This window comes from Panthera uncia, chromosome C2 (genome assembly GCF_023721935.1).
Source record: "Panthera uncia isolate 11264 chromosome C2, Puncia_PCG_1.0, whole genome shotgun sequence".
Classification (NCBI taxonomy): domain Eukaryota; kingdom Metazoa; phylum Chordata; class Mammalia; order Carnivora; family Felidae; genus Panthera; species Panthera uncia.
The window spans coordinates 145,545,006-145,572,508 of NC_064810.1; the positions used below are offsets into that span (position 1 = coordinate 145,545,006).

Below are 27,503 nucleotides of genomic sequence, written 5' to 3' on the forward strand. Positions count from 1 at the left end.
CTCAGTTCTCAGTGACAGGTGAACAAATTGAGGAAGCAGATTTTGGTCAACTTTGCAGTTCACTCATCCCGGAATATGTCAAGAGCAGAGAGGGCCGCCTCTGGGCATTGTTGGCAGTCCCTTGTCGGCTGTAAGCATCACCAGGAAATGCTGGGGCCGGTGGGATTCCTGCTTTCCCAGGGACAGCGGCTCTGAGAACATGGCCAGCTGGCCCGCGAGGCAGGAGGAAGGTGTGTAGGCGGGGGCCAGGCCCTCTGGGAGCCCCATGCACCCTTGCACTGCTCCTTAGTAGGAAGGTGTGTAGGCTGGGGCCAGGCCCTCTGGGAGCCCCATGCACCCTGCACTGCTTCTTAGTAGGGCAGCAGTATTAGGGCTCTTGTGGGGCCCTCTCTCTTGGCCTCACTCGAAGGGCCTGCCTTTTTCAGGTTTTGACCAGTGAGGTTGGGGAAGATGTGAATGTCCAGCAGCTCCTGTCCTCTCCTGGGACCTGGAGGGGTCGGGCTCAACAAATTCTCGTTCTGCAAAGCAAGGTGAGTGCGCTTCCTCTGGGCCCGAACAGAGGGCTCAAAATGCCCCAGAAAGGCTGACGCTGACCCACATTAGAGGCACAGAACCCTAAAAAGGCCTTGAGGCACTACAGAGCATGCTTGCAGGGCTGCGTCGTCTTCCATTCTCCCCCACCAGCCTGATTTTAATTTGTTATTTAACGAACAGGCATTTATATAACACTTACCATGTGCCAGGCACTGGCGCTTAACAAATGCCAAAACCTTTGATTTATTTTACCCTAGGCATATTTTCTTCCCTGGTTCATGTAAATTTGCATGACTGTTATCCTTGCAGGCTTTTTCCAGTTTTGTCCAGATGCTTGAGGACTTTTGAAAGTTTCAGTTACCCAGTAAAGACTTAGCCTTACCCCCCTCTTTATGTTCTAAATATTTTGGAGGCTAAGAGCTGTGGCTCCAGAGCCAGGCTGGCTTGGCTTCAAATCCCAGCTCTTGAGTCACCAGCTGTAATGGCCTTGGGCAAGTTCATTCTTGTCTCTGTGCCTTGGTTTCCTCATCTGTATCCTGTGGATAAGGATAGGAGCCACCCCACAGGCTTGTTGGGAGGACTGAATGAGTCTATATGTGTAAAATGACCAACACAGTGCCTGGCGTGGAAGAAACACTGCACAAAGGTTAGCTGTGGCTATTTTCCTTTTTTGCCTTCAAACCAAAAAACACAGGAGTAGGTGTGTAACTTCCACTATTTGCCAAGCACATGGCCTGCATCCCCAGGGACTTTCAAGTTCACAGTTCCTGGGTGGCTTTTGTCCTCAGGGCCTCATGGGGATCCTTGAAGCCAATACGAAGGTGGGGAAAGTCTCCAAATCACTGTAATTAATGATCAATGTGTGGCCTTGGGGTTCAAAAGACCCCAGTTTGAGTCTGCCTTCAGTTGCTGATCTATAGGTTCAGTGACCTTGGGTAAATCACTTCGTCGCTCTGGACCTCTGTCTCCTCACCTGTAAAACGGACGGTGTTGTGGATTAAATGAAATAACATTTGTAAAGCACCCAGCACAGTGCCTGGCCGTAATAAGCACTCAGCACGTTTGTCGTTACCATTGTTAAGCTGCATAAATAAACGATTAAAAGTTTCATACTGTGTTCTCTAATGCTTAACTGGAATTACCACACATTGCCACACGAGGGCGCTGATGTGTGCTTTCAAAAGCATGCTGTGGAATCCTAGTCAGTTTTGCCCCAGCATAGGTTTACCCAACTGTGTTCCATCATTTATGTATCATCGTGGAAATCAGGGTTAGAAGGACCCGAGGCATTATTCACTTCAACTCCAATGCAACAAAGCCACCATTCTGTGGGGTGACCTCTACCTGCCACTGGCCAAGAGCCTATGAGTGCTGGACTGTGAGCTGTGGCCCACCCAGGCCAACTTGGGGTTTCTCAAAGTTGCCTAATCCTAAAAATCACCCATAGCACTCATTTAAAATGCAGGTCCCCAGGTCCTTCCCCTGGAGTTCTGACTTGTTGGTCTGGAGTAGGCCCTAAGATTTGTCATCCTAAGGAGCATCTTGGGGGTTCCCAGGCTCAGACAAGTTCAGGATACTGAATCCTTATAACTTTATACGGGGTGTACCCTTAGGCCCATTTCACAGATGAGGGACGCGAGATTCAGAGAAGTTAAGCAAGCTGTGTACATTCACACAGTTAGTGAGGATCTGAGCTGGTCTCTCAGCTTTTAAACGCCGTCCTCCCTCTGCAACATCTCCTGCAAGTGGCCAGGAACCCGTGGCCTCCCAAGTCTTGGGTGACCTGTCTGTTAGAGAGTTCTTTCTTGTACTGAGATCCTCCAACCTCTCTCTCCAAGGTTCCTGGAGCCACTCAGCTGCTTCTTGGTCTCAAATAGCCTCTAAGGGATGGAGTGATTTTTCTCATTGTCCAACTAAATCCCCGTCGCGTCCTCCCCTGTTTTGCTCAAGATGCCGCCTCAGGTTCCTCCCCCACCTCAGTGCCCCTCATATGGGGTTTCTGCGTCCATCAGACCCTCCCCTAGTGGGATTTCCTGTTGCACCACAGGACAGCCCCTGAGTGGTTGAGTCTGTGGGTGCAGACCCACCGTGGAATGACTAGTTTACCGCTCTCAGGTTCGTGAGCTTGAGAAGCAGTTGGGACAGACCCGGAGCCAGTCTGCAGGAACGTCCAGTGATGAGCCGTCTGTCTATCCAGACCCAAGGAAGCTGTCTGCACAGGAGAAAAACCTGCTGAGGATCCGCAGCCTGGAAAGGGAAAAACAGGAGGGCTGGGAGGTAATGATGTCCAGGGAGGAGGTTAGTCGGGCACGTGGCACCGGGAGAACATGGCCACCTCTGCAGGGCTCTGAGGCCCATGCGTTCATGAGTTCTGAGTCACCCCTTACAGGCAGGAGACACCTGGGGTTGGGGGCACCTTAGTGCATGTTCCTCACATCCTGTCAATCCAGCTTGACACCCTCAGCCCATTTCATGAGCTTTAGGTGGCCCCATCCTGGCTGTTCTGGACCTGAAATTGTCACTGTAAAACGAGAGGAGAATGTCACGGCCCAGAGTGACGACCCAGTGACAGCATCAGGTGGGGCTCAGAGGAGGAGAGCTCCAAGCTGTGGGGAGGTGGGCAAGCTGGGACCAGCACCACACGCATCTCACTGGCTGTGCTGGGAGTGGCAGAAGCCAAACTCTGTCAGGCTTATGAGACAAAGAATGTATTAGTCCATGTAGATGAACAGTCTAGAGGTGGTCTAGCTTCAGGCACAGATGGATCCGGGGATCTGGGGACTTGGTCTTAACACCACTTTTTCCAGACAAGCTTCATTCTCTCCTGTGGGGACTCCTGGTAGTCCTAGTTTCTATCTTCCAGCCCATCCCCCACAAACAAAGGGCTTCTCCTCCCCAGTAGTTCCAACAAAGTCCCAGAATTAAATGTCGCTCGGCTAGCTTAGGCCATGTCCCCATCCCCGAGCCAGTCACGGCAGTTATGGTACGGGATGCTTTGACCGGCCAGCTTCAGATAGATCCCCTCCCCTGGGTCTGAGAGATGAGTCAGCCTCTCAAAAGTGGGCGTGAAAGTGGCGAGCGGGGCTTTCTCAAAGTAAGTAGAGGAAGAAGCAGGTGCTGGGAGGCTGGGCAGGCCCACTCCTCGGCACTGGCCACGGGCTTCTTAACAGTGAGGCCTTACCTTTCCATCAGGAGACTTCCATTTATGAGTGCCAACTCTGAGCTAGGCCCTGTGCTAGGAACGTTGTGACCATCGCTACGTCATACCCCCAGCGTCCTAGATCATCAGGTGTGAGGAGGGAACAGTGGGACTGGAGAAGCAGGCAGGGCCAGGTCCTCCCGGACCTGGTGTGCCGGCCGGGGGGTTAGGCTTTCATCTTGAAGGAGGTGGAAAACCACCAGAGGGTTTTAAGTTGTGGAGGGACGCAGACTGCTGTGCATTTGGGGAAGGTCATGTGGTCAGGTATAGGGGGCTAGGTTGGAGGAGGTATGGGAGGCAGAAGCAGTCATCCACTTGAGACATGACTGAGGACCTGAGCCAAGGCAGTAAGACTATAGCCAAAGGCCAGACAACCTGCAATATTTGAGGGTCGACTTCACAGGGCTCAGTGACGGGATGGGGGTGGGAAGCAGAAGGGTCGTGAAGGACTTCCAGTGAGTGTCACAGGTGGGTAGAGGAGACAGGGAGGAGATTCAAGGGAGATGGGGAGCTGAGATTTGAAAATGTTGGGTTGGAGGTACACCTAGCTCAGACTTACACATTCACCCAGAGCAGAGTATGTTGTAGTTGTTGAACCAATCACAAGCCACGATGCGGGTAGAAGGAATCTGTTCCCCGTGTGCACTTCCTCTGCCAGATGCCCGCTAGAGGTGAGGCAGCAGAGCAACAGGTGAACAGTGGCTGCCTCCTTGCAAAGATCTGAGGCCCTTCATCTCCTACTATTTGTCATTTCTGTAAATCACATCCACAGGGATCTGAAAACACCTTCCCAGTGATAATTAACTCTCAAGACCAAAGCAGATTATGCCACCTAATGCCCAAACCCTCCTCAGTGTCGCAATCTCGGCTCCTGATGGTTTATCTAATCTGGACTCTGTCCCCTCACTCGCTGTGCTCTAGTCACACATGTTCTGCCCCGGGGCCTTTGCTCTTACCCTCATTTCCTCTAGTCTCTGCTCAGACGCCACCTTTTCAGAGAGGCCTTCCTGGACCATGCCATTGTCTCCCCGCCCCCCACCTCTTCCCTTCCCCACTTTTCAATAAGCACTCTGTCACCATTTGACATCTGTCTCCCCAGCTAGGATGTTAGCTCCTTCGGGAGAAAGACTTTGTTTTGTTCTCTGCTGTATCCCCAGCACCTATAGTAATGTTAAATACATAGTAGGCCCGCAGGGAATGTTTGAGAGGGGAGGGGAGGGGAGGGGAGGGGAGGGGAGGGGGAGGAGGGGAGGGGAGGGGGGGAAACTCCAAAGGCGTGGGCAGCACTTGAGTTGTCACTTTGTAGCTCATGCGAGTGGGGTGCGGTCTGGGCCGACGGGCGGACGCACACGGACCAGTGGGGCAATGCAGTGGGACGACACCTGCTCATCCAGCTCTCGGTGGGGTGAAGCCACTTCAGTTTGAACCCTGGGCTTGGTGCTGTTCACTAAAGCATGGCTTTTCTCTTTCCTCAGCTCAAGCAGGGAGTGAGAGGCGGGGGCAGCCAGGCTCTCTGGAAGACACAGCCAGAGCTGGCGAGTGTTTCCTCTCCTGTCTGACCCAGGCAGAGCCAGGGCAGCTGCCGGGACACCTGTGTTCTCGGGCTGACGGAGGAGTGCTGTCACCCATTAGCGACATCTGTCACGCACCAGGGCGAGGGCAGGAGGCTCTGGGCCCACCTGACACCCCCGAGAGGCGAGGGCTGGGGGCCAGGGCACCGGCTCTGGGCCTCACCTGTGAGCGAGAGCCAGGGACCAGATGTGGCCAAGGTCCCATTCAGCCCCACTGCCCACGACTGTACTTCCTGATTACAGAAACTTGTGGGGGAGCGGGATGGCCTCCAGAGAGAGCTTGAAGAACTGAAAAAGAAGTTTGAGGGCATGAGGTCCCGGAACAAGGTGCTATCAAGCGAAGTGAAGACGCTGAGGAGTCAGATGGGGACCCTGGTGGAGAAGGGCAGGCATGACGATGAGCTCATCGACGCCCTCATGGTACGGCCCAGCCTCTCGGCCCCGGCGAGAGCCAGGCCAGGTCCCTCAAACACGGCCCCCACCCTGCCCAGAAACCCATGACCCAGCCGCAGCCAGAGTGAGCCCTCTCTTGCCCCAGAATGCCACCTGCGTAACCCGGAAGCCCATCGCCCCCACGTGGGTCCCAGCCCCAAAGTCACGCCCCGGGGACAGGAGCAGCAGAGGCTGCCCGAGCATGTGGACAGGTCGTTTTGCGTGGTGCTGGTGCGGGCTGTGGTGTCTGAGCCGGCCCCAGCTGCTGGAGCTGTGGAGCCCAAAGAAGGAGACATGGACAGGGAGGAAGGAGATGGCATGTTACACCCTGGGTGGTTTTTTCAACGAGGAATGGGAGGGGCAACTGAGCGGGAGGCCAAGAAACTCTTATCCATGTGGCAGCATAGAGCCCCTCCCCTTCTGGGCACCCGGGGTGCACTTGGTTCATAATGGTGGGCCACCAAGTCAGCCCCTAGGGTCGTAGATTATAATCCCATTTCCCACACGGGGAAACTAAGATTCCAGTTAGCAAAGTCTTCCGGGACTATTCGCCTGTGTGCAAACCAGGTTGGTCTGACCATAAAGCCTTCCTTGATTAGCAAGGCCACACTGCTTTCCTGACTCTAGCCTGGTCTTTTCTCTCTGGGACAGAGGCACCCAGAGGTTTTGGTCTCTTGGCTCTCAAGTTGTGCCCCAGGCCCCTGAGGTGGTCATGCCTGGCTTGGCCGGGGTGCGTGGGGGCACAGGTGCTGCTTAGGCACCACCCTCGTCCATAATAACTTCACCAGGTGGGGTGGTAGGTGGAGCACAGAAGACCTGAGCTCTAGGCCCGCATCTATGGACACTTTGCTGTGTGACCCTGGGTCAGTTGCACCCCCTCTCTGAGCCTCAGCTCCCAGTTTTAAAATAAGGTGTAGAGCTGGATGTCCTCTGAGGTCCCTGTGTGCCACCATATGTTACTGCAGATGGCATGAGGAAAGCTGCAGACAAGCCCAGCCCTGCCGTTCAGAGCAGTGTGCCCTTGGGCTCTCTGGGCCTCGGTTTCCTCCACTCTGAGTTGAGGACAGCGGCCCTTTTCCCCATTCCCCATCACTGACCTGTCCTTTCTGATGGCCTTCGGGTGAAGCCCCCACCCTAGTAGTCTCCTGGGAGCCTCTGCAGGGGACGGGGCCTTGGTCAGGTGTTGAGGGATCCCTGGCGAGGGGTGCAGGTACCACCTTCAAGGTTATCTCCCAGCAGGGGGATAGGGTTTCTTTTTACCCAAGTATCTCCCACACTGGCTGAGGGGCCACCCTCCGAGCTGCTTTCTGTTGTCCTGAGAGCCCCTTGGATGTCCTTGGCCCAATCTCAGAGAAGGAAGTTGAGGACAGGAAAAGGCCATGGTTCCCACCTGCCTGGTTGAGCCCCGCTGAAGGCAGCCAAGGAAGGTGCCTTTCCTTCTTCTCAAGGGAACAGGGAGCATCCCACTATCAGGTTCCTGCAGGAGCAGGGAATGGGTGAGGGGGGCGGTCTTCCCTGCCCGCCTTGCCCAGGGGTCATGGCTAACCCCGTCTGTCATCTTCCCTCCTGCTTGGCCCCCCCAGGACCAGCTGAAGCAGCTGCAGGAGATCCTGGGCAGCCTGAGTCTACAGGAGGAAAAGACACGGGCATCCCAGCTCCGCCTGGACCAGCAGCTCAACAGTGAGGCTCAGCGGAACAGCAGCCTTGTTGCCCAGTTGCAGGCCATGGTGGCCGAGAGGGAGGCCAAGGTGCAGCAGCTGGAGCTGGAGATTGGGCAATTGGGTGTGCAGGTGAGTAGGGTGCTGGCCTGCCTCGGCCCGTCATCCATTTCCAACCCCTGGCAAGTCCATCCACCATCCAGAGAAAGCTCAGCAACTGCCACTTTCCACCTGCCTTTCCTCAGGCCTCGCCATGCCCTACCTGGCTCCACTTTGGCCCTCTGCTTCCCTCTGGCTTCCCACCCATTCTCACACACCTTTCCTCTCCTTCCTCTGATGGTCTCCCTTCTCTGCCTAAAACCTGTCTGGGGCTCCGCGTCGCCCTTGGCCTCACTCGATCCTCCAAGGTCCAGGCTCCTGCCAGCTCTCCCTCTCCCTTCCCACCTGTGGCCTTCACCCTCATGATCCAGAATGGCAGCTACAGTGCCAGGCTTTACATTCCCATTCCAGGCAGCAGGATGGCAGAAAGGAAGCCACTCTCCATCCAACTTGCGAGGCCCCACGTGATAAGCTATTGCTGCTACCCCCCTCCTGCATCTTCTCTTTTTTAAAAAAAATTTTTTAATGTTTATTTTTGAGAGAGAGAAAGAGAGACACAGAGGATGAGCAGGGGAGGGGCAGAGAGAGGGAGACACAGAATCCAAAGCACGTTCTAGACTCTGAGCTGTCAGCACAGAGCCTGACGTGGGGCTCGAACTCACGGGCCGTGAAATCATGACCTGAGCCGAAGTCTGACGCTTAACAGACTGAGCCACCCAGGCACCCCCTGAATCTTCTCTTCACCCTTCCCTTCCCCCACACTCTGGCCATGTGGCCACCGTTTAGCTCCTTATGTGGCCCTGCTTTGTCCCCATTCCAGGCTTGTGCACATGCCTGAAGCATATGCCTTCCCTTTCCTCCCCCACTACCACTGCCTGTTCAGTGGTCCCCGGCTTTTAGGCCCTACCCAGTCATGAGCTTCTCCAGGGAGCCCCAAGGCCCACATTCTGTGTTCCATGCCCTTTCTGGGCACTCTCCTAACTCCCCGGGCACCCCCAGGCCAAACCTTTATCACCCTGTGATCATCTTCCTGTTTCCCCCTCTAAACTCCTCCTGAGGGGGCACACACCATGGTACCTCCTTGTCTGGCACAAGACTGAGCCCCCAGTGTGCTTGCCTAATGAGGGGGTTCCTTAGAGTTGTACCTTGGTGGATGCCTTGCTGGCACAGCCTGGGCTGCTAGGGGTCAGGCACCGTGGAACCGGGGACTGTCTGTGACTCCTTCCTGTGGTGGTGGTGCTCAGAGGAGAGGGGAATTGGTGGCCTCTGGGGAAAAGGATTCCATGACGGGCACACAAGTCTCCCCGTGGCAGAGAAGCCTCATAGCCAGGGTGACTGGGACAGCCAAAGGCATGTCACAGAGCAGCCCTGCCTTTCGTTCCCAGGGATCCAGGTCCAATCAAAAGTGTGGGAGCCCACGAGCCCCTCAGCCCCAGCCTCAGTGTGGTGTTGCCTGGGCTTGGTGGTTTGTCTCGCAGCCGTCCATCCGCAGAGGCCAGGGTGGCCTGGGACCTCAGAAGTGGCTGTGGTAGAAAATGTTGCAGCCCCTGAGGGTGAAGGCAAGGAGCCCAGGGTTGACCAAGGCCTAGGGACAGAGTATGTGTGGTCATGAGTGGAGGCATTGCCTTTCAGTCCTCACCCCGCTTCCCAGTGGGAAGTGAAGTCTCAAGGAGCATGTGGGAACATTCCAGTATTTTCACTCCACCGCTGTCCCGGCTCCAGGCACACAACAGAGAACCAATTCTTACCTCAGAGGTCATCGGCTAATTGGGGGCCACAGGAGAAGTTGGTGCACACATCTCAGGATGGGCAGGGCTGGGGGATGTGCCAGGTTGTCTGGGACTCACCCCAACTATCCACCCCTGATGGCCTGACCTCCTGCTGGGGGTCCTCCAGTGCTCCTTCTTCTGGCCTCACCAGCTATCCAGAAGCCCGAGGTGCCAGGGGGAAAGGGGGCCCGGGAAGCCCAGCCTCCCTCCAAGACTTCTGGCCCTTGCTATGGCCCTGCCACCCTCTATGGCCCCAGGTGTCTGGAAAGTCCAAGCGTCTCCAGCTGACAAAGGCAGCCAGCCTCAGGTCACACGTGGCATTCACCCTGTGTGGGTGGGGCTGCTCAGAGAGGTGGGCCCACTCAAAGACGTCAGCCTCTGATCTGGCCTGAATCAAAGGCCACGCACTTCCCTTTGGGACCTGAATGTAGAACAGCTTCCTGGCCCGGTCACCACCTCGCTCCATGTAGCTCCCTTTCTGAAGAGAGGCATTATTAGATGTCATTATCATGCAACGAGTGCCTTCGCCAAACAGCCTCCCTTTTCTCTCCTGAAAAGAAGCCTCTTTCATATCCCCTAAAAGCCCCGAACTCAAGCCAAGGCCCCCTCCTGCCTTCTCCAGGCTTCTGAGCCAAAGCGCTGAGCGTCGAACCCATGTCTGTTCCTTGCAGTATCTTCGGAATAAAGGAGTGGGCGAGGGGTCCGGTGGGCCTGAGGTCAACCCTGCCTACACTAAGTTCCTGGAGGACCCGGGCCAGACCAAGTCCCCGGCCTCAGCAGGTGATCACGTTGGCAGGCTTGGATCTTCTCGGTAAGAAAAAAAGTGGGATAGAGGGGTTGGTAAGTGAATATTAATTATTCAGAAAAAAGGCTGCCTCTGCTGGGAAGCCACGGGTGCAGTTCTGAGATGACTGTGCCATCCGTTGTCCTTCCAATCTGTGGGCCTCTCCTATTCCATTAGCCCTGCGTCTGCAGGGAGGAGCCAGTTAGGCTCCAGGTATTATTCCTGCAAGAACATCTGGTTGCAGCTCCCTGTAATATCCTCTCTGAGCTGGCCTTGAAACGCACCTGCTTCTAGGATTCTCAAACAGACCTGTGTTGGATTGCTCAAGGCTATGATGTCTCCTGGTTCTGTCTCGTCTTGAGCAAGCAAGAGTTCTGGAAAGAAGGGCAGCAAATCCACAGGACTGCCCCGCCAGGCTTGCTGTGAGGACCAGCACCAGCCACCTCCTCGGGCTCCCCAGATCCCGGCCAGCCCCTGCTCTCCTCCCAGGTGGGGCCCAGCCGGCCTTCCCATGGTGACGAGCCCCTTTTGCCTTCACACAGCTCGGTGACCAGCCTGGGCCACACGCTGGTGGAATCTGCTCTCACGTGGCCTTCTCTGCCCAGTCCTCATGGGGCCTCAGCCAGGTATGAACTCAGGATCTCAGAGCCCTCACAGTCCTTCCCATCCTTGATTGGTCGGCCAGTTCTGCCATCCCATTATAAGGAGGGGAAACTGAGGCCATGCCAAGTCAAAGGACTCTTCCAAGTTTATATAAGGACATGGAGGGTCAGGGAGGCCCAGTGCCTTAACCAAAGTGGTAGAGCAGGTGGCTTCAGAACTTGAGTCTTGGCCTCTGGCTTGCAGTTCAGTGTCCCTTCCTGCTACCACAGAGTTAACACAAGGACTTCCAGGGCCTGGAGCCCAGCTCATCTCCTTGTCTTCTCTTCCCCACTGAGACTCAGTCTCTAGGGCGAGAATTTCATGTCATACGGGTTACCACTTTAAGTCACTGATATCCCCTCAGCTCTCTGGCCCCTCTTTGTTGTTAGAATCAAGCCTTGTACTTAAATGGCTCCTTTGTTTTCCTGCCAGCTCACAGACAAATGGTAGCTTTGTCCTGCCTCTGAGCCCTGTCGTGAGCCCTGCCCACTGTCCACTGGAGCCATGCTCCTGGCGTCAGCCCCCGTCTCCGCCCCTTAAGCAGGTCAGCTCGGGTTCCGGGCCAGGCCTCTGAGTGGCCCTAGTCCACATTTGGCTTGCTCTATGGCTCCGGGCTTTCCTCCTCTCTGAGATGCTATTTCCTAAGTAGAGCCTGAGACACTTCTAGCCTGACTTTTGGCAGTACAAGGGACCATGGGCCAAGGCCAGCCCTGCAGCGGCCCCACCCATCAGCCTGGGGTCACAAGGGCACTTGGGGGAGAGTGGGCTACTCTGAGTGACAAGATGACTACTTCCAAGTGTGGGAGGCCTCCTGGGGCCACAGGGAGAATGGACAGGCTCCGTCTCTCTGAGGTTTTAGTCACAGTAGTGGAAGTGGGAAGAGGGACAAGATGGCCCTCAAGATCCCTTCCAGGCCTGTGTGGCCGTCACCTTTGCGCTCCACAGGGAAGCAGGAGCAGATGTGCTCCTCAGCTGTCCAGACTGCTGACTCTCAAACTTATTTCTTGCACGTTACACAAATATTTACTGAACTCAGCCACGTGCAGGCCCTACCCTCATGGAGCACACAGACCTCTTCCCACAGTGACAGGACGAGGAACGTGTCTATCGGGGCTGGCGTGGTGACCGTGATGGGGTATCTGGGAGGAGGGCAGGGGGGACGGGTCAGGCCCCTTTCTCCTGCAGCTCCCTCCTACACACACCCCCTCACAAGAAAATCATGGAGGTGGCTTTGACCAGAGCTTTCTGGACTGCGGTGTGCACGCAGATCAGCTGGGCATTTGCCAGGTTAGATGCAGGTTTTGACTTGGCAGGTCTGGATCCACAGGCACTGATTCAGCGACTATATAGTTTGAGCAGCAAAGCCTTAAAGTATATTTAGGAGTCAGAACATGGAGGAGTCTGCAGTCCTCAGGGCCCATCTCATCCAAGCCCCTCAGCTTTCAGAGGGAGGACCCAGGCCCAGACAGGGTAAGAGACCTGCCCGAGATCACAGGACAAGTTAGCCCCTGGGCCCGCACCCCCCAGCCCAGCTCTCCATGTGTCCTGCGTTGCTAGAAAAGCAAACGGAGGATCACCAGGGCCTCGGGGGGAAAGATGAGAGCAAAGCAGAGAGCAGCTTGGGACTCACAAGTGGGCTCTGGGGGGTTCGGCTGCGGGCAGAGTTCACCTTCCATCTGGGCTCCAGCCAGCAGGTGAGGTGCTAGTAGGCAGGCCCAGTGGCCAGGAGGGGAGCAGTGACGGGCTAGATCAGCACTGAAGCAAACTGACCAAGTCACAAAGTGGGCTGGGCTTGAGGCCAAGCCAGGAGATGCAGGAGGGCCGGGACAGGCTGATAGGGAGACGGAGGCTGGGCATGGTGGCCAGACCACTGGCCACACAGGTGCCCAGGACACCCCAGGCCCTCAAGGGCCAAATTCCATAGCAGCCAGCCTAATTCCAGGCCCCTCCAGGGACTGGATGGACAGAGATACTGATGCAGCTCTAGCCTTAGTGAGATCTGGCTGTGCAGCCAGCTAAGTGAGGTCTAGAGACTTCAGCAGGTACAGGAATAGTGGGCTGAGAAGAAGCTGGAGGAGGAAGACCATCAGGGGCAGGATGGATGGGGTTGGCTTCCTTCTCTGTGGCTATCTCTGAGAATCCCTGAATGTTCTTCCAGTCCCTCCTACCATCAGAGGTAAGTGTATGTCTTCAGATAGCCCCTCAAATGACTTCTGCCCTCTGTACTCACCCTGGTCCCCAGGTTCTCGGACTCCCCAGAACAAAAGGGCTGGCAGGCACAAGTGACAGAGTTCAAGGCCCTCTGGCAGGCTGCTGAGGTGGAGCGCGACCGGCTCACCGAGTTTGTCACTGTCCTACAGAAACGGTAACACATGGCACCCAGGGACATGCTGTCATGGGCCTATGTGGATGGGGGTGTGGACGGCCTGACACAAGGGCATCTTTCTTAGACAGGGGCCAGGCCTCATCTATGACTGGACCCACCTTCCTCGAGAGTTTAGCTCCCACAATGTTGGTCTAGGGCACTCCCAGTCATCACTTGTGTGCTCAACTAAATGCTTCACAGCTTTGGGGCCCTATTGTCATTCTTGTAGTTTGTCCTGTCCTACATGTATCCAATGGGACTGCTATATGCATGTGGACATGTGGTGGGAGTCTCAGGGGAGAGGCTCTCTGGAGTAGGTAAATCAGTCAAATGAATCCACAAATAATTGAAATCTCTGACGAACATGGCACTGTACTTGGCACCATTGGGAAATTTGGTGGCAAGACAGAGGCTAGACTGATGTCTGAATTATAGAGAGCAAGAGGGCCGCTCATAGATGGGAGCTGAAACTTCTCTGGGGAGGAGGGAAGCATGTCACCCAAGGCAGTGGACCAGGAGGTATAGTTTTCTCCAAGGGGTTGTCGACAGACTTCCATTCAGATAAATCAGTGCTCCTTGCTCAAGTGACCCTTTTGGCAAGAATTGCAGGTACTCAGGCCAACACATGGCCCAACCATGTGACCTCCACGGTGGAAAATATAAAGGATAGCACTGACTTCTTACCCTAACAGGGCAGGCAGCCAGGGCTCTTTGGTGACAGACAGTAGAAACCACTCCTGGTAAGTTAAGGGAAAGGCAGATTTTTGGAAGGTGTGGGCAGATTTTAAGGCGGCAGGGCAGGAGAGGAGCCCAAGGAGGGGCTTGAGAATCTTGGTTGGGGAATCTTGGTCGCAGGACCCCTTGGGTGGTATATCCTGGGGCACTGGAACAACACAGGCCCAGTGGCTTCTTATGCCAGCGGGTTGTGGGAGAGAAGGTCTAGATGGCCTGGGTTGCTTTCATGTCCATCCCTAAACACAGGCCAGGCACCTTGCTAGAAGGACCTCCAGGTACTCACAGAATGGAGGAGGGGCAGTTTGCCACAGGGAAAAATCGAGTACCATACCAAAGAAGGAGTGAGCGGTGCTGGGAAGTGGTCGATGAATGGCCATTCCCGAAGTAGTGAGAAGTGACTAGCTCTAATTGTTTTCTTTTCATGTAGTACATAGAGAAGGCACGAATTTCAGATATACTCAGGGATAAGAGAAAAGTCACATTAATTTCTCTTCTGTAATTGAAATATAATGGATAGCACAAGTCTCTAGTCTATCAAATGGAAGAAACATACTCAATTTAGGATTTCTCTCCCATTTCTCTCGAGCTTCACCTGACTTTGGGGGATTTTGTGAACAAAAGTGACTTAGTTATGTATTGCTGTGTAACAAACCATTCCAAAGTTTGTGGCTTCGCACACAATGGTTTATTCTTTCTCGTGGCTCTGTGGGTTACCTAGGTAATTCTGTTCCACATAATGCCAGCCAGGATCACTCATATGACCTTGTTCAGCTGGAAGGTAGACAGAGGTGCCTCAGTTCCCTTTACTGTCCTCTCTTTCCGTGTGGTATTTCATCTGTCAGGGCCTCTCTCCATGCAGAGCAGGGATTAGGGTGAAGTGAGCAAGGTACCCAGAGCACAAAATTTAAGGAGGCACTCACTCTCAGAGTCATGCACATGTGTTTTTCTCTCAGCTGAGACCCCTGACCTTTTTGGGTTCACTCTGCGGCTTTATGTCATTTTAGGGTGTGAGGGAGTTCTCTGTGGCTCTCTCAGGCCTGTTAGCCAAGACACGTGGCCATTTCTACTCTCGGGCATTGCTGTCTCCCTGGGCTGTAACTAGGAAACAGGGCCCAAGCTCCCCCTGCATTCGTATCCCCTCCAAACTTATTTGGATTTCTCACCCCAAAGTACAGGACCTGCCTTTCTCTGAGATCCCCAGTTCTATTCCTTTCTTTATCTGGAGAGTCTGTTCTGGTCTTGCGGGGGGCGTGCGGGGAGGCAGAGTTTCCCCCTCTCATACACGCCCTATCACCTCTAGCTGCCTCAGGCCCCCTGCAATTCCCCAGTCTTGTGTCCGCATCCTGGAGAAACCACTGTGCTCTGCTTGGGATCCCCTCACCCCCTCACCTGGTGCAGGTAGACTGGAGATAAAAATAGAGCTGGTCATCTGTTTCCCTTCTCTCAAATCCTGTGTCCAGTGTTCTGTGTCTCTTGACCTGCTGTCCAGTGTCTGAAAACAGTATGTTTCATACGTTTTAGCCATTTTTCTAGCTGTTTACACAATAGGAGGGGCTAGTCGGCTTAGTCTGCCATGACAGAAGTCACTAAATTTGTCTCCTTTTGAAAAGCATATAGTTGGCTTTGTTTTTAAATTCAATCTGTGAATTTGTGTTTGAGGATGTGATTTTAACCCATTTTTACAATATTTGGAAATATTTTGATCAGCTAAATTAATAGTTTCTATTTGCCATGATTTTTCTTTGCTCCTTTTTCTCCATTCTCCTCCTTTATATTGGCTGGGTCGGGTTTTATTTCCCTCTCTTCTATACAAGTTTGGAAGTTATATATTCTATCTTCTATTTTAGTGGTTACCTGTACTCTTTTAACATAGAGTTTCAGCAAGTCTAAAGTCAGTAGAGGGGCGCCTGGGTGGCTCAGTCAGTTAAGTGGCCAACTTCGGCTCAGGTCATGATCTTGCAGTCCGTGGGTTCAAGCCCCATGTCGGGCTCTGTGCTGACAGCTCAGAGCCTGGAGCCTGTTTCAGATTCTGTGTCTCCCTCTCTCTGACCCTCCCCTGTTCATGCTCTGTCTCTCCCTGTCTCAAAAATAAAACGTTAAAAAAATTAAAAAAAAAATAAAGTCAGTAGAATTCTTTATTATCCCTTTGAGCAATAGGATACATTTAAAGTTTTGCTTTGTTTTGTTTTAGTAATCTCTACCCCCAACGCAGAGCAAATCTCTGCTCAAATTCACAATCCTGAAATCAAGAGTCGCTTGCTCTCCCGACTGAGCCAGCCAGGCACCTCGAATAGTTGAGAATGTTTAATTCTGATTCCCCTTTTTGTGTCTTCCATGTTACTGGACTCTAATATTTGTCTATTACAGCACATTCTTTTTACAAAATCCTCCAAAATTAACCCTCCAAATTCACCTTTTAAAAAATTAGTCAGTATCCCTTTACTTCGGCCAACGAATTTAAAAATGTCTTCCTTCACTGTTCCTTCTCGCATCTCAATCTCCCCTCTGGGCTCAGTTTCCTTCTTACCAAAGTGCGTCCTTTAGTTCAATAAGACTACGTGGATGGTAAACTCCCTGTGTCTTTATTTACTTTGGAATCTTTATTCTGCCTTTCTCTTGAAGGACAATTTCGCTAGGAATAGAATTCTTGGTAGCTGGAGGCCATGAAAGCCCATTGTCATTGAGCATCCATTGTTGCCAAAAAGAAATCTGCTATCAGTTTGATTGTGGTTCCTTCCTAGTTATGTCCTTTCTCTCTAGAAGTCTTTTCAGATATTCTCTTTGTCTTTGGTATTTTGAAGTTTCCCTGTGATGTGTCTAGGTATTGTATTTTGCTTTATTTTTCCTACTTAGGAACTGGTATGCCTTTTCTTTCTGAGGACTTCAGTCTATACATTGCCAAGGACTCACTCCACGTGTTGCCTCTCCCCATTGTTTCTGTTCCTTTCGTCTAAAATGCCTCATCGGGAAGCCTGGGTGGCTCAGTGGGTTGAGCAACTGACTCTTGATTTCAGCTCAGGTCTGATCTCAGGGTTCGGTGAGATCGAGCCCCACGTCAGGCTCCCTGCTGAGCACAGACCCTGCTTGGGATTCAGGATTCTCTTTCTCCCTCTCTCTCGGCCCCTCCCCTGCTTGCATATGCTCACTTGCTCTCTCCCTCAAAATAAATAAACTTTAAAAGTAAAATAAAATAAAATGTCTAGTCAGCCTATGTTAGACCTTCTTTCCTCTGCAACTCTTAAAGTTTCTCAATATTTTGGGCTGATAACTGCATAGTTTCTTCAAATCTGCATTCCAGCTCATTAAACTTCTTCAGCTACACTTCATTTGCCATGAAACCTATTTTAACAATTGTAATTTTCATTTCTAGCAGCTCTTTTTTGTGTAAAACCCCCTGTTCTCTTTCTTTTTTTAAAATGTTTATTTATTTATTTTGAGAAAGAGTGAACAGGGAGGGGGGTGGGGGGGAGAGAGAGAGAGAGAGAGAGAGAGAGAGAGAGAGAGAGAGAATCCCAAGCAGACTCCGCACTGTCAGCTCAAAGCCTGGCATGGGGCTCAAACTCATGAACCACAAGATCATGACCTAAGCTGAAATCAGGAGTTGGATGCTCAACCCACTGACCCAGCCATGCACCCCTCCTGTTCTCTTTCTTATATTATTTGTTCTTTCATTAAGATTTCTTGCTTTTCTCCTTATAATAATATGAAACCTACTTGATCCCTTGAAAGTTACTCTATCATCTTCATTACTTCTTGGGACCCTAAGTAACGTCTGTTACCTCCCCCTCACAGTGAATTATTTCTCTATGTGTTTTGTATTTTTGTGTTGTTTCTGTAAGCTTTTCTTCAATGCTATTGTTTTTTCCTTCTTGTGGGAGTTCTTGGGTTATGAAAGTGCTCCTACAGAATGGTTCTGCTTTTGTTTCTGTGGAGCTTTGGGGGTGTCAGTGGTCTCTGAGTGGTACTTTATTGGTTTAGGATTTCCTGAGCACCTGAAGTGCTGGCCTTGTGTTTCAATTTTCTCATGATCGGTGCTTCCCCACCAACACATTTAAGGCCCAGTAGATTGCAAGCTTCCTTACCACTTCCCCAGCTTATAGATGGATTTTGTCTAAGTCTCTTATTGCAAACAAGGCATTCTTTTGAGGCTTCCAGAATTATACAGGGAGCTTCCTTGCAGCTTGCTGCCTTATAGGAGCCCACGTTTACAGCTTCTACACTCAACATTGGCCTCAAAATACCCTGCTTTATGCAGTCCCTGGGTAGCTCAGTCGGTTAAGCATCGGACTCAATCTTGGCTCAGGTCATGATCCCGTCCCGAGTCAGGCTCCACACCGAGTGCAGAGCATGCTTGGGATTCTCTCTCTCCCTCTCTTTCTCTGCTCTTCCCCTGCTCATGCTGTCTCTCTCTCAAAATAAATAAATATTTTTTTAAATCCTTGCTTTATGTGATTGGAAGTTTTGTTAGTTTTTCTATTACAAACATATACTTACTTATTGTAAAAAGCCTCCTTTTCCAACCTGCCACTCCCCATTTCTCATAGAAAAGAACTGTCAGAACTTCTAAAATGTTTTCTTTGCACATCCAACAATGTATATGCAAATATATGTGTATACATATGTGCACATATATGCACATACATTTTTATTAAAAGATGGACTCACACTAAACACATCTTTACATTTTTGTTAAGAGTATATCACTGTTAGGTTTCTAAATGTGGAATCATTGGGTCATAGAATGTGTACCTTTAGATGTTTACAAATAATGGCAGATTACCATTTTAAAATGAATTCATTTACATTCCCACCAATGATGTGACCTATCCACCATTTCCCCATAGCATCACGTCTACAAAGTTTTATCAGTGCATAATGTTTTTGCCAAGCTAATTAAGGAACACTATTATCTCATGGTTGTTTTTATCTACTTTGCTCTAACTAAAAGTGGGGATGAGCATATTTTTCACGTTTCCAGCCTTTCACATGTTCTTTTCTGTTAAATATATATTCATACTATTGCACATTTTTAAAAAGTTATGTTTTTTCTTTACATCTGTAAAGAGCTTTTTATGAATTATGTATATAGTATTATGTATGTAATATGTAATATTACATACATTTGTCTCCATAAAGGTCTTGTATCATTTATATTAAATTAGTTCCTGGGCATGGGGACCTCCTCATCTGAGCATCCCCACATTTAAAGTCCTCACGAAAGCAAAATTTTTAACATGAAAACATTCACTAATGACTCGCCTTACTTAACATTGTTCACTTTACGCTGCCATTGGGTCACTTTGGTCAGACTCTTGAAATATAATGAAAATCAATTACAAAGTAAAAAGGCAAATTAACAAAAAATCTGGCATGTCATGAGGTTGATGCCCACGATGTTAGGGAGCTGTTAGAAAGCCATGGCAAACAAGAATCTAGCTGAATTAGCCCAGTAAATGATTAAAGAAGAACAAATCGGTGAGAATGCAGACTGGTCAAAAGAGAATACTCAGAATACCAGTGAGAAGTGTCGAGTAGAAAGTGAAATCTGCAGAGGCCGGAGAAGGAGCGGCCCCAGACCAGGCCACAGGTGGAGGAATGAGAAGGATCTGAGCTTTTGTGTGTGTTTAGAAGAAAAGCTGTGGAGCCTGCTGATAAATTGGAAGCTGAGAGCAGTGAGGAAGAGAGAGAAGGCAAGAATGACGCTCAGGTATTTAGGCCAAGCACCTCTATGGGCAGTGGTGACATTTATCAAGATTCCTCGAGGATGGCACATTTTGGGAGGAGAAACCAAAAGTTCGATCATTCCTAAACGTTGTCAGATTTCATAAAGTGCTTTACCATTTATACGGTGTTTGCTGTTAGTTTCTTACTTCCCCTATCACGAACCTAAACAAAATGCAGACGTTACTGAAATACACGGCAGGAAAATGAAAGCCCCTCACCCACGGACGACAGTCAGTGACTGCTGCAGACCCCTGCTTTCAGCTCACTGGCTGAATTTCGTTAGCACTAGTATCTATTTGGTTTTAAATTTTTAATCTGTTATAAATTTTTTAATTAGGTCATATATTATGCATAATCTTCTGCTACTTATTTCACTCAGTAATAAATCTCAGACATCCTCTTCATATCAGCACACATCCTTTTTATGGTTAAGGAGTTTTTTCACTGCGCGAATCCACTATGATTTATTTATCCTTTATTTACATAAATGGCATTATATTGTATATATTCTTGTGGCACTTGTTTTTTTCTTCACCAGTCCTACAGTCTGGAGATCCGTGTTTATACACGTAGCTCTGCCTCCTTCTTTCTTGTTGCCGGAGGAGTGCTGTCCGTTAGAACTTTCTCTGATGCCGGAGGTGTTCTGCAGCTCGGCTGTCCAATGCAGCGGCCGTTAGCCGCATGTGGCTCTGATCACTTGAAATGTGGCTAGTGTGACTGAAGAACTGAATTTTTGTTTCATCTTCACTAATTTCAACTTAAACAGCTACATGTGGACATGAGGCTGCACTGTGTTGAACAGGACAATCTGTCATATTCCGTCACATTCCGTGGCATGAATATTTGCCACTTGTTCTGTATTCCCCCTGTTGGTGGGCCTATAGGTTATTTTTTTTTTTAATTTTTTTGCTCTTGCAAATTAAGTCTCAAGGAACATGCTTGAACAAGTCATGTTAGTAGCTGTATAACTGTGTTATTGTACAGTTTTGTGTTAGCAGTTGTATACTGTTCATAACTGTCACCATTCTGCTCCTTCTTGACTCTTACCACTTCCTCCAACACTGTAAATTTCCAGGCCTCCACTCCGATTTGCATATGTGTATACAACCCTTTGCTTCGGCTAAATTTCAGGAGTGCTGGCCTTCTAGCTGAACCTTCCATATCACAAAAGTCTGGAATGCCATACCTAGACTCAGGAAAGACCTTAGGCCCAGCCCCAGCGGATTAAACAAATCCTTCAGGTGCAATGGCTGAAGAGCAATATCTTCAAGTCCCAAGAACTCAGGATAGACATACAGAACATAATAATGAGTAATAACAATAAATAATAATAAACAGAAAGCAATCACTAACCCCAAGGAAAGCAAAAAATTAAATAAGAAAACATGATCATTACCGTGCCACATGTCTAAATAATCGCCCTAATGTAACCTGTGGTAGACAGGATTTTGTCCCCTATGCCCTTTGCTTGCTGCTGTTGTGCCTGTGACTACTTTATGATATGGGCAAAAGGGACTTTGCAGATGCAATTACAGTTATGGGCCCTAAAATAGGAAGATTATCCTGGATTACCAGGTGGGCCCAATCTAATCACTTGAGCCCTTAAAAGCAGAGAAATTTCTCCAGCTGGGGTCAGTGAGAGAGATGCCGTGGAAGAAGTCAGAGAGAGTCAAAGCATGCTAAGGGGTGTCTGGTTGGCTTTGAAGATGGAGAGGGCCAAGTGGCCTCTGAAACATGAAAATCACCCATCCAACAGCCAATGGGAAACAGGGACCTCAGTCCTTCCATTGGAACTGAATCCCTTCAATAACTGAATGAGCCTGGAAGTGGATTTTCCCCCCAGAACCTCCAGGTAAGAACCCAGGTCAGGCAACACCAGAACCTGGAGCAGAGAAACCAACAGAGCCCGCCGGACCTCTGGCTCACAGAACTGTGAGGTGATAAGTGTGTGTTGCTTTAAGCTGCTAAGTTTGTGGTAATTTGTTACAGCAGCAATGGAAAACTAATACACCACCTACTATTAATTCAGCTGGGAAATGGTAATGTAACTACACTGGGAAGCGGAGGGGTAGTTCTGTTTGGTAAGGGGAGAAGGCCAAAATAAAACTAAATTCTCATGTTGCACGACAGGAAATTGAAAGATTATATTGAAACCTTAAAAATAGCAGCGTGGGCATCTGTAGAAATATGGCAGTAAATATTCAGAGAAACAGCTAAAAGTGTTCTAAGTGATTGCTTCTGGAGAGCCGGAAACGGGAGTGGGCAGGAGTGCGAGAGGCTGGCGAGCTTTTCATTTTAAGCCTTGGAGAGAACTATATGGTTTTCAAACGCACGTCCCTCGGTTCCTGCGGTAAAAATAAAGAACCGGTCACAGCACCGCCAGGGCATGATGTGCCTGCCTCTCTGAGGTCCAGAGCAGGTGGGGCGGGGCTGCCCCTGCCTGCCCCCGGGGGATGGACGGCAGCCCCTCCTGTCTCATCACCAGGGTGGAGGAGAGCAACAGCAAGCTTCTGGAATCAGAGAAGAAGCTGCAGGAAGAACGGCAACGCACCGTGGTGCTGGAGCAACACCTGGAGAAGATGCGCCTGGAGCCTGGGAGGACGTCAGTCTGTCAGAGAGCAGCCCCCAGGAGCAAAGCAGGTAGGGGTTGGCCCAGGGCCCCCAGCCCGCAGGGGGTGGCCTTGCCGTTAACGGGAGAGCCCGCCAGCGGCAACCACTTCAGCCCCGTCCAGAAGCATGGGGGAGCGGAGGCCTCCATCGGGGCGGAGCTCGGCCTGCCCCTGCTGCTGGGCGTCTTCTTCCCCAGGCCTCCTCTTCAGAGCCAGGAGCCCCAGAAGGCCATCGGCCCACGTGGCTCTGACCCAGCCCACCTGTGAGCCCTCATAAAAGTGGCAGTGCCTCTGCTAAATGCTCTCAGCTGCCACCACCGCTGCCTGTCACCCCCACCCCAGCCCTTAACCCTCTGTCCCCAGCTGACTTTGTTTAGAGTTGGTCATGAGGCAAAGTTGGCCTGCTGAGGAGGCCAGAACAGCAACGGTGGCTGACCGGGAGAAGAATCCCTCTCTGCTTGCTACAGCAGTAGAGCATAAGCAGGGATGGAGTGGCTTCTCTGCAGGCTTGGGGACCAGGCTTCTCTGTCTTGTGTGCCGTCATGCTCAACATGCAGCTTCCATGGTCTAAGATGGCCGCTTCGGCCTCCCTACCAGCAGCACGAAGGGCAGGAGGGAAGGGACGTCCTGCTCCTTACCTTTTAAGGGCATGGTCCTAAGGTTGCTCGTGTCACTTCTGCCTTCACCCCCTGACCACACCTAGCTGCACAGGGAGATTTTGTTGTCCTAAACTAAAAGATCTAGTGCCGTAACCCAGTCGTTCTCAAGGTGCTGTCCCTGGACCAGCAACATCGGCATCTTGTGAGGCTGTGGCCAGATGGGGGTGCAGGATGCCAGAACCAGAAGCCAAAGAAGGAAGAATCGTTAGTGTGTAGGGGCTAGGCCTGCCTCCCTCTGACGTCCCCATCCCAGCCTCCTACAGGCTCTGGAGTGAGGTGCTACCCCCACTGCCCTGTCTCTCAACACTCCACTATATCCCCCAGCCGTCCCCTAGCAAGGACACTCAGACCTTTGTCCCCAGCCCAGATGAGATGACAACATTTCAGAAGGATGTGCCAGAAGTGAGGCACAAAGCAGGAGTTGTACCCTTCTCCTTTCTCCAACCAGCAGGGCCCAGGACTCAAGGGGCCTTCCAGGAGCTGCTGAGAATCCAGGCTGGGGAAGGTCCCTGTAACTTAGCCCTGATGACTCTCCTGGGCCCTCAGGAACAGGTCCTCTAGGGAGGCGGTATTTCTAGGCTTTGGGCTTACCTCCTGAGTAACCTAACCAGGGGGTGCTAAGCCATGGCAGGAAAAACCGTTTTGGTTCTGCCCAAATAGCAAGGGGCAGCTGCCTGAGAAAAAGTGTTCATGTGGCCTTTGCCACCTGCTGGCCTGTGACATGGGCAGAGCACCACCCCATCTGTAGAATGAGGAGACCTGATTCTGGAATTTGGTCCCTCCACAGCAGTTCCACTCCAGTGAGGAAGATGGATAATAACCAAACAAGCCACTAAAAGACATGCTAAGTCAGAGGAGGTGATAGGAGGTGCTGAGAGCGGCTGGTTTCCATCAGGGACAGGGGGCTAGTGAAGACCTCATGGAAGAGTTGACATCTGAGCAGAGACAATGGCAGGGACGGGGATGAGCATACAGATACCCAAGGGAAGACCAGTACAAGGGCACTGTGTGAGAGCTTAGCTGGAGGCTTGAAGGAGCAGCAAGTGAGGCCAGAGTACAGCGAGGGGAGGGGAATATGAGGCAAGGTCAAAGAAGTGACAAGGTGCTAAAGAGGTGGTCAGATCACATAGGTCCTGAGGTATAAATGTGAGTTCACCCGGCCTCACAAAGCTCTAGAGGCAAGAACTATCATCCTCATTTTACAGATGAGAAAAGCAGCTCAGAGAGGTTGATGGTTTACCTGAGGCCACACAGCAAGGGGGTGAAAGCCAAGTCTACTGACTCCAGGTGATTTTCCCTGGGCCACACTGGCCCTGAGAACCACACCGCCTCTGAGGGCCTTTTCAGCACAGGTTTTCTGATGCTGTGATTGTGCTCAAATTCCCTACCAGTTGGCTTTGATTTCCTTTTCTGAGCATTCTGTGGCTTCTGGCCCTGGCCACACTGGATCCCCTGTAGGTATGTAGGGAGCTGCTGGTCAGGGTTGGCTCTGGAGGTGGGGGTCCAGGGGTGTGAGGGCATCAGAGGCAGTGATGGTCTAGACTCAGGCTCAGTGTGCAGGGCAGATCTCAGTCCCAGCTGCCTTCCAGAAACTTGTGCAGTGCAAAGTTGGAGACGATAACGAGAGGAACCACCCTGGTACAAGGCAAGCAGAATCAGGGCCGTAGCAGACAGCACAGCCTGAGTCCAAGGGAACGCAGAGCAGGCATCAGGAGGGCTTCTAGAGGGAGGCAGCCCTCGTGCTGCATCTTTTTTTTTTTTTTAATTTTTTTTTCAACGTTTTTTATTTATTTTTGGGACAGAGAGAGACAGAGCATGAACGGGGGAGGGGCAGAGAGAGAGGGAGACACAGAATCGGAAACAGGCTCCAGGCTCCGAGCCATCAGCCCAGAGCCCGACGCGGGGCTCGAACTCACGGACCGCGAGATCGTGACCTGGCTGAAGTCGGACGCTTAACCGACTGCGCCACCCAGGCGCCCCTCGTGCTGCATCTTAAAAAAACCTTTTTTTTTTTTTTTAAATTGAGGTATAGTTGACGCACAATGTTAGTTTCAGGTGTCCAACATAGTGATTTGACAACTTACATGTTATGCTATGCCTTGTCCTTCATCTTGGAGGACGTATAATGTTTCAGCAAATGGAAAAGCAGGAGATAGGCAGTGGAAGTGGGGAAGGAGGGGAGAAGGAGAGCGTTTACACAGGGCCATGGCGTCATCACAGAAAGTGGCTGCCACTGCCCCACAGGTCTGCCCACCTCCAACACCAGGCACAACCCGAACGGGAGTGAAAGGAAGGACCCCTCCTTCACCCAGCTCTCCAACGTGCCCATGGAATCACAGATGGAGGAGCTGACCACCAGGTGCTCTCTTTCCCCACCTTCCTGAGGGTGGCATTGTCTGGGTGGAGGTGCTTCGATGGGCGGAAGGATCGTGTCCCTCCCCCTTTGACTTCTGTCTGCCCCGAGGTCGCCTGCCTGGGTTCTGGGCCTGCGATTCAGCAACTGGCAGTCAGAGGGCAGAGAGACCCAGCCATATCCCTGATGACCTCAAAGTCCCAAGAGAAGTTTTACCAAGTGTGGGTTGCTAAACCCTCTTTTCTCACTCAGTTAAACTTTTCAGGGTCAGAGACCATGGTATTCAAAGAAGGATGGGGAGGACCTTTACAAAGTAGTCCTCCTCCTTGAGGCAGCCAACATTCGGGGGGGATACTGGGTGCCAGGCCCAGGGCTGTGGGTGGGCCCAGAGAACAATCCCACATGGTATTCCCCCAAGGGTCTGTGGGAGGAGGGGACGGGTCCAGGGGAACCCTGAGCCTAAAGAACAACCGTGCCAGCAGCCCTGTTCCCAGCGCCCTTGTACACATGCACGCACCCCCGTGTATGCCCGCATGGCCACGCTAAGCCCTTTCTTCATGTGGCCCAGGCTGGCCATCCAGGCGGAGGAGAATGAGATGCTGAAGGCTGCCCTGGGCAGCGCCCTGCGTGGCAAGGAGGAGGACTTCCGTATGTACCACGAGACCCTGGGCCAGGTGAAAGGGGTCTTCCTGCAGGCCCTGCGGCAGCAGAAGGTGGACAAGCACTAGGACGGTGGCTCAGTGTCAGCCTGGCTGGACGAGGCAGCCTTAGGCTCTGAGACGATGAGGCTCTGTCGACGCCATCTGCTCTGGCAGCCAACCTGGGGCAACCAGCTCAGCCCCTTCTCCCAGAAGAGTTTCCCCGAGGGTGGCCAAAGCCAACATCTCAGACCAGGAGGGCAAAGGAAAAACCCCGGTTGAGCCCTGACGGAGACCCTGGACAGGCGTGGATACGGCAGGGGAGGAGGCCCAGCTGCCTGCTCAGCACCGGCGTGAGCTCTTGGACGACAAGCCGGCTGTGAACAGACGGCGGTCCCCTGGGCAGGTGCTCACCACCCTTGTCCTAGGACCTAGCTGGGAGTCCCTGTCTGCCCACATGGCTCCATATGCACAGGCCAGCCCTTCGTGCTCCAGCTGGGAGCGTCCCTCAGGCCAACCAGCCCCCCCACACACCAGGGCATATACCCCCCATTCTCCCCTCCATGGCTCCATCCGTGGCCACCCCCAACCTTTGCAGCCTTGGGGACATGTGCTCCCAGCCACTTTGTCAGCCTGCTCTCCAGGGGTCTTCCTTAGATGCAGACCCTCAGACTTGTAATAATAATGATTATTTTCATAGTCGCCACAAGTCCTAGTGAGTGAGCATCTGTTGTGGAAACCTGACCCCATCTAGTCCTTTAGTAACCCAAGGATTTGTCACCCTATTTTGCAAATGAAGAAACTGAGGCTTATAGAAAGAAGCTGGGCTAACATTTAACCCTCCAGTTGAGCAATTAGCCAGGACGGGAGTGCCACCCCCCTCAGCCAGCTGCTCCGGGGGTCACCTCCGTTTGCTTCCAAAAAGGCTGCCTCTAGTGGATGCTGGTGGTGGAGGGCAGGTATGGAGCTGGGCAGGAGCTCCAGGCAGGAGGATTCCGAGGCAGCGAGCCCAGGCAAAGGCATGGTGTTCCTCCCTCACGACCACACAGGGGAGCGCTGGGAGGGCTGCGGCAGGAGAGCCCCCAGGTCCCTCTGTAACTGTCACAGGGTCACTCCCTGCTTCACTGCACTTACGGCCATGGGGAGGGGTGGCCCTAAGGAAAGCCATCCACAGCCACACACACCGACCAGACCCCCTGGCCACACCTGTGTGCACACAGGCCCACACAAAGGCACAGATGCACACAAATACCTACACCTGGGAGTACGCAGCCATACGAGAGCGGCGTTCACACCCCCAGACACGGGCTTGTGCTCACACTCCCACACGTGAAGACCAGTCACTAGCACAGTGACTCATAGATGTGGGGGCACATGCCGTGCAAATACCTCCTCCCGAAGGGAAGCCACCTGGGGCCCCTGGGACCCTGTCTGCTCAGGCCCTTCCTCAGGGATGGGGCCGTGGAGGTACTCTGTGTTGCCTCACAGTCAGGAAGCCCTGGACCCTGCCTGAAGTGACAGGTCTAGAGGCTCCTCGGCAAGTGAAGGCCAACAGGATGAAGCAGCAGTCCTGATGGGGTCCTAAGGGTCCCTGGAAAGGAAGAGCTCTCCTCCAGTTCCTGGTGGAGGGAAATGGCCAGGCAGCGCCGGAGGGACTGAGAGGGTCTGTGCTGGGAGGGGACGTTGTGTGACCGTGAGGAGTGGGCCCAAGGCAGAGTCAGGACACCAGACC

General features: G+C 52.0%; 1 protein-coding gene across 6 annotated transcripts in view; it reads left to right on the forward strand.

The window, feature by feature from the left end:
- Nucleotides 1-27,063, forward strand: part of CCDC13 (coiled-coil domain containing 13) — a 54,841-nt gene extending 27,778 nt beyond the window's left edge. For all 6 annotated transcript variants that reach the window (XM_049629892.1, XM_049629893.1, XM_049629895.1 and 3 more), the window contains 10 exons: nucleotides 426-530; nucleotides 2,650-2,811; nucleotides 5,548-5,724; nucleotides 7,320-7,526; nucleotides 9,934-10,073; nucleotides 10,589-10,672; nucleotides 12,931-13,053; nucleotides 21,998-22,152; nucleotides 25,025-25,139; nucleotides 25,702-27,063. In XM_049629892.1, the coding sequence (XP_049485849.1) occupies nucleotides 426-530; nucleotides 2,650-2,811; nucleotides 5,548-5,724; nucleotides 7,320-7,526; nucleotides 9,934-10,073; nucleotides 10,589-10,672; nucleotides 12,931-13,053; nucleotides 21,998-22,152; nucleotides 25,025-25,139; nucleotides 25,702-25,861 (1,428 nt within the window). In that variant the 3' untranslated portion in view covers nucleotides 25,862-27,063. The remainder of the gene's footprint in view (nucleotides 1-425; nucleotides 531-2,649; nucleotides 2,812-5,547; nucleotides 5,725-7,319; nucleotides 7,527-9,933; nucleotides 10,074-10,588; nucleotides 10,673-12,930; nucleotides 13,054-21,997; nucleotides 22,153-25,024; nucleotides 25,140-25,701) is intronic.
- Nucleotides 27,064-27,503: the final 440 nt, after the last annotated feature.